At 43.1% G+C, this 5,671-nt stretch overlaps 2 protein-coding genes across 2 annotated transcripts in view; both read right to left on the reverse strand.

Moving 5' to 3' along the window:
* Positions 1–426, reverse strand: part of LOC130385650 (alkaline ceramidase 3-like) — a 10,011-nt gene extending 9,585 nt beyond the window's left edge. The window contains exon 1 of the mRNA XM_056594270.1: positions 226–426. Coding sequence (XP_056450245.1) covers positions 226–328 — 103 coding nt within the window. The 5' untranslated portion in view covers positions 329–426. The remainder of the gene's footprint in view (positions 1–225) is intronic.
* A 74-nt stretch (positions 427–500) lies between these two features.
* On the reverse strand, positions 501–5,317 carry LOC130385637 (serpin H1-like). Its single transcript, XM_056594258.1, has 5 exons — positions 5,162–5,317; positions 3,258–3,884; positions 3,053–3,151; positions 2,414–2,646; positions 501–2,128 (listed from the first exon to the last, which is right to left on the reverse strand). The coding sequence occupies exons 2-5, from the start codon at positions 3,853–3,855 to the stop codon at positions 1,826–1,828; spliced, it is 1,233 nt and encodes a 410-aa protein (XP_056450233.1). The 5' UTR covers positions 3,856–3,884; positions 5,162–5,317; the 3' UTR covers positions 501–1,825.
* Between the last annotated feature and the right edge of the window lie 354 nt (positions 5,318–5,671).

Below are 5,671 nucleotides of genomic sequence, written 5' to 3' on the forward strand. Positions count from 1 at the left end.
GTACATTTTGGGTCTTTGTGCAAAGGAAATGAGCCAGGCATGCTTTGGTTGAGAAATAACAGCCAATCGCGAATGGTCAATACGAGTGCAGCGGCAGATGAGGTGTTTACGTTATTTCAGAGGCGACCTTTCCTATACGTTGTGGACAATCACGTACTCGCTGTTAATAATTCATTAGACAATAAACAATTTTCGACACATGTGTAGAGCTATTATTATACTTACAGAATTCGGCGATGTAATACGACACGACATAATTCTCCTCGCACCAGTCAAGCGTTGAAGTCGGCCGTCCCCAGTAGCCTTGCCTGTCTAGCGAGGGAGCCATGATGAAAAAAGAGCGGACTAGTGGAGTGAAGGAGGAGGCTGAGTCCACAATGAACGGCGAGATCAACCCTCCGGCGTTTCTCAGGCGTTCTCAGCCGAGCGTCATTAGAAACGCGCTGATACTGTATCGGATGGGCGTATCTTAGAGATAAATTAGAAGATGATTGACAAGTGCGGAGTTTATTTGTGTTCAGTGTTTCAGAGGAGCATAAGATCAGGCTCAAATCCATGGCCTTCATTATGTGAGGGACAACGTAACTGGTTCCTAAAATGAAATTCATATTGATTTAGTTAATTAAGGTTTATGAAAATAAATGTTGGCCCATTTAATAATAATAATAATAATAATAATAATAATATTAATAATAATAAAAATGATGACTCAAATATCTTTGTTAGTGTAATAAATGATAATAAAAAAAAACGCTTTATATTTCTCTGATATTAAAAACAACTTCTGAAATGTAGCTGTACAGTAAGCCACATACCTCTCGGTGGCGGTAGAAACAACAAATGAGCATATGTAGCATAGGTAAGTATGACAACACAATTCCCATTGGAATATTGATAGAGAATTTGACTTTAAATTCCAATGGATGAAAACTTGAGTTAACTATAGATGAATTCACTTTTTCCTCGTTTGTTATCAAAAAGAACAAAAAAAACACAAGAAAAGCCATAAACAAATAGAACGTTACAAAACATTGCAAAAATCAAATATTCCAAATATTTTTTAATAAGATGCATGAGACTCAAAAGTGATGCATCCATTGTTTTACATGATGTCCTTACATCATAGCATCATTACATATTGAAGTCAAGAAAAGCAAAACTTCCCCTGAGTGGTATTTACTATGTGCAAGGTAAGACTGGGTCACCAAATATACAGCCTATTTTCGCTTAGTTCAAGTCAATTCGCCTTTTGTGATCGCCTACCTATATCTTGAATATTAATTTCAGCCAATTGAACTCCCAAAAACCACATATTCAAGTCCCTTATTCAGGAGATTATACTTAATATAAGCACTCATTTTGTATTCTATCTATCTTGTTCAACAAAAGAAAATTCCTGCTGCATGTGATGCAGAAAGCGCTCCAAGATAATTCAGCGGTGTTTCAACATAAGATTGTGCACAAAATTTTGCTCACACACTTTTAAATTGGAATCGCGACAGGTTAAAGGAATGCATCAAATCTAAAACAAAAGGGTGTGAATTTTGCATTACAAATTAAACATGTGCATACATAATCCCACGCACTCACTCAGACACACACACAAACACGCACATGCACACACACACACACACACACACACACACACACACACACACACACACACACACACACACACACACACACACACACACACACACACACACACACACACACACACACACACACACACACACACACAAACACACAAACACACAAACAAACACATAGTTAGACAAACCAAAACACAGAATCAAAATGGGGGAACTGCAGTCACAACAATACGCTATAACTCATCCCTTATCTTGTCTCCCTTAGGCCGGACCATCCTGCCCATGTAGAGGATGGACTTGGTCTTGAGGTCCTTCACCAGGAATAGAAAGGGGTGGTCAGCGTAGAAGAGCTTGGGGTTCTTCAGCTTGTCCGAGCTGTAGACCGTGGGGTCGATGGGGTTCCCCTCTGTCGCCCACTCCACGGCCGAGGCGTGGAAGACGTTGGCCAGGTAGAGGTCCTTCTTCCCCGAGATGTTGGACAGGTCCGCCTTGGCCTTGTCCACGGCGTCCGTCAGACCAAGTTCTCCGAGGTGTTTCTAAAAACAAAACAGAGGACGTTCATGTAAATCCGGTTTCCTCATAAGTCTATCACCGAATGAGGCGACGCCACGCTGATCGAGCCTCTGACCCCGCTGATGAAAGCCCTCGTGTTTGAGGTATTATGATTGTTACGATCTGGGTGGCGATAGCGTTGTTATCCATGGGGACAATTAGGCTCTTCGCAAAAAGCGTCGCCAAAGAGAACAAAACCAAAATATTGGAGGTGGCAACTTTACACTACACCACATAGTGCCTTTTTTATTTTTTGGATTTTGACTGACCTGCAGGTTGTGGCTGACTTCCATGCTGATTTTGGGCAGGGACACGGCCACAGCCTTCTCCTCCATCTTGGCCACCCAGGTGTCCAGCTGTTTCCCGGACAGCAGCTTCTCCACTCTCTCCAGGGGCTCCACGTGAAGGGGCATGACGAAGACCACCGAGGACTTCTTATGGGCCAGGGGAATGCTCAGCACCGTTAGCTTGTTGTCCACATCCTCGTAGTAGTCATACAGGCCTGTGGAGCGGGCACACACACACACACACACACACACACACACACACACACACACACACACACACACACACACACACACACACACACACACACACACACACACACACACACACACACACACACACACACACACACACACACACACACACACACACACACACATACATATGCACAACATTGTCAGCTGTGCAACTATAACTACACAGTTAATATGGGTACAATATATGTGTAGTTTATAGCTAGGGCTATGTCTGATATGTTGTGTCCAAGTCGACTTAAAATGTACAGACAACTCTTGCCCAATAACTTCTGATTTCCAGCATGTTGCATGTTAACGAGATAAAGTCCATGAAAAAGTTCTCACCTGCATCATACATTTCAATGTGTTTTGTTAGTGTTTTCTGACCTGTGCGGTGCATCATCTCCACTGAAATGGTTAAGCCACGGGACGCCAAGAATACACGGCCGTCCACCATCTTCGGATGGAACTGTTCATTCCAGTGGGCTGTTTTGACAAAAAAGGACAGCTTTAAAAAGAGTAAGCATCATTCAACAATTAATAAATGCACTTTAACAACAGTTGGACATTTCTCTTCCTTGTATGATCTCACGTTTGAAAAACATAGCGTTGATGATCATCGCCCCGTCTGTCTTCTCCACGTTCTTGGCGACCTCAGGCAGTTTACCGTCCGTGGATTTGACCCCCCACTCGTTGATGGCCTTCATGGCGCTCTTCTTGTCCTTGAAGTTGATCTTGGAGTGCTCGCAGTTGTAGAGCTTCTTGCTCTTCTTCAGGAAGCTTTCGGTGAAGGTGATGGAGCTGGGCCCGTACAGGCGGCTGCGGATCTTCCAGGTGACGTTGCGGGCGGCGGGGTCGCTCACCTCGCTCAGCAGCTCCCCCAGGCCCGCGTGAAGCTGCTCGTCCTTCAGCTTGTCGGCCTTCAGCAGGCTCTTCACCTGGGAGGCGGTGGAGGCCTTGCCCCCCAGGGCAACCAGGCCCAGGGCGGAGGCCACAACCACCGGGGAGATCAGGATGTTCTCCGTGTCCTTCTCCTGGGCCACGCGCTGGTACAGGCTGAAGGCCAGGCTAGCGCTGTTGTCGGCCAGCAGGGAGGCGTGGGTGCTGAGGACTTTATCCCGGGAGGCCGACGTGGCAGAGGACGCTGTGTGGGCCAGCAGGGCCAGAGCCACCAGACTGGTGACCAACATGGCTTCAGACTTCAATTGATAGCAGAGACCTGCAAGGAGACATATGGGGGATTCTCTGTTATATGTTGTGTTTGGGAAAGTAATCAGTGCTTACAGTGTGATTATATACTATAGTATAAACATAATGGTGAGATGGTAGGGGAAATTTGGATTGGTGCTGTCACTTTACTTTGTATAACTAAACATAAATGCCGTTTTCTCCCAGAAGTAAGTTGGTCTCCGGGGTTAGCATTACTAATGAGGATTAGCAATAATATGGAAATAAGTCACAGAGCAGGCTTATATAACAGCCACGTAGGCAGCTGCCGGATGCTAGGAAGACTAAACAGGGGCTAGCCGAACTGTCCGCTCACTTGGCTTAACAGACACAATTCTGTGTTGCCACAGTTACTATGTAAGGTAATGATTTTCTATATCTGTGAACTCTTCTTCTGGTCATAGTCAAGTCCTAACACGCTTGTGAGGACAGAGAGTTATGAATAAAAGGAGTACAATTTGATCTTTAAAGCCCCAGCATTCCATTTTGAAGTTAGAATATTTTTGTGTGTTCAGATATTATATCAGGGACTGATTAAAAAGTTATTGTAAGAATAGTTGTGACATTAGGGACACCTCTTTAGTAGCATATTTGTGAAACAGACTTGTGTATCCAGTGTTAACAACATTACTATTATAAAAACAAGATTCAAGATTTAAGATATGACTGTTGCTAAAAAGTATAGGCATTCTATTTATTGTAACACATGCTACACATGCATGTTACAAATGACAAAGTAAAGTTTTGCTGTGAATTGTGTATGTGGTACTTCTTCATGTCCTTGTAAGCCATTGCGTCTCGAAGGAACCTCACGTATGAATGATGAGGGGGCTTGCTTATCCCATTGGAGGGGTGCCTCACCAATCAGCATAGTGCCAGAAGTCTAGAAGCTTCTAGGTCTAGACAGTATACGAATTATATTTTCTTTAAGTGAGCATCCTTGTTTTGCAATCATTATAACATGAATTATTCAAGATTCAAAGACATTAGTGATGCAAATAAAGTAAGTTAAGTAAAAGGCAGACAAAAGGGAGAAACATTGCAAGCATATCAAGGTAAAAAGTTCACCTCCATTATGTTATTCTATTCTTTAAATGCTGATTCTTTAAATGCTAAACTTTTAACTTTAGAATTTAAGTTATCAATACACTAGAACGCAACACAATTAAAATACTGTAATGCTGTTTCCTATAGACAAAGCATTTCAGTTGAAGACCATTTTTTCCACATTCCCCCTCCAACCCTGCCAACAAAGGCTATTCCCTTTACCTTATTGTGCTCCTGCTGTAATTCACACCTAGAGGTCTTTTACCAACTGTGTGGTACAGAGTAGGTCCTCCACAAAAAGTCCACAGTCTATAGAAAAAGTTGCATTTCTGGACCTCGGCAGGAAATGGAGTGAAGAGATTTTAGAGTTCAGTCCTAGGACCACCCCTTGTATCCAGTTACTGTGGGAAAAGAATCCCCCCCCATTTCAAGGTCCTAAAGCCTGGAATATTCTGACATTTGAAAGCACTGAGCACACCAGTGTCTGCCTACTTGGTATTTTGAAGCATTGACTTTATGAACCCTGTATTTGTACATTTGTCATTGGTAAGAATTGACATATTGAAAGTTACATTGTTTTTATGTGAGCTGTTGCCCGCTTTAAACCTTACATCGTTGTTGTGATGAGCATACTCCATTATGGTCTGTGTGCATTCGATTGTAACTAATTCAATGAACATCTTCCAAACCACGCCCTGTAGACATGTGGTAGCATGTCTTAGGATGAGTAGG

Source organism: Gadus chalcogrammus, chromosome 7 (genome assembly GCF_026213295.1).
Source record: "Gadus chalcogrammus isolate NIFS_2021 chromosome 7, NIFS_Gcha_1.0, whole genome shotgun sequence".
Taxonomy (NCBI): Eukaryota; Metazoa; Chordata; class Actinopteri; order Gadiformes; family Gadidae; genus Gadus; species Gadus chalcogrammus.

What these genes read in the sequence shown, in the direction of transcription:
- LOC130385637 (XM_056594258.1), bottom strand. Translation starts at nt 3,855, where the DNA reads ATGTTGGTCACCAGTCTGGTGGCTCTGGCCCTGCTGGCCCACACAGCG. An exon ending in CAACGCTATGTTTTTCAAAC is followed by an intron (nt 3,152 to 3,257) that starts GTGAGATCATAC and finishes TTGTCAAAACAG; the next exon opens with CCCACTGGAATGAACAGTTC. An exon ending in GGAGATGATGCACCGCACAG is followed by an intron (nt 2,647 to 3,052) that starts GTCAGAAAACAC and finishes CCCGCTCCACAG; the next exon opens with GCCTGTATGACTACTACGAG.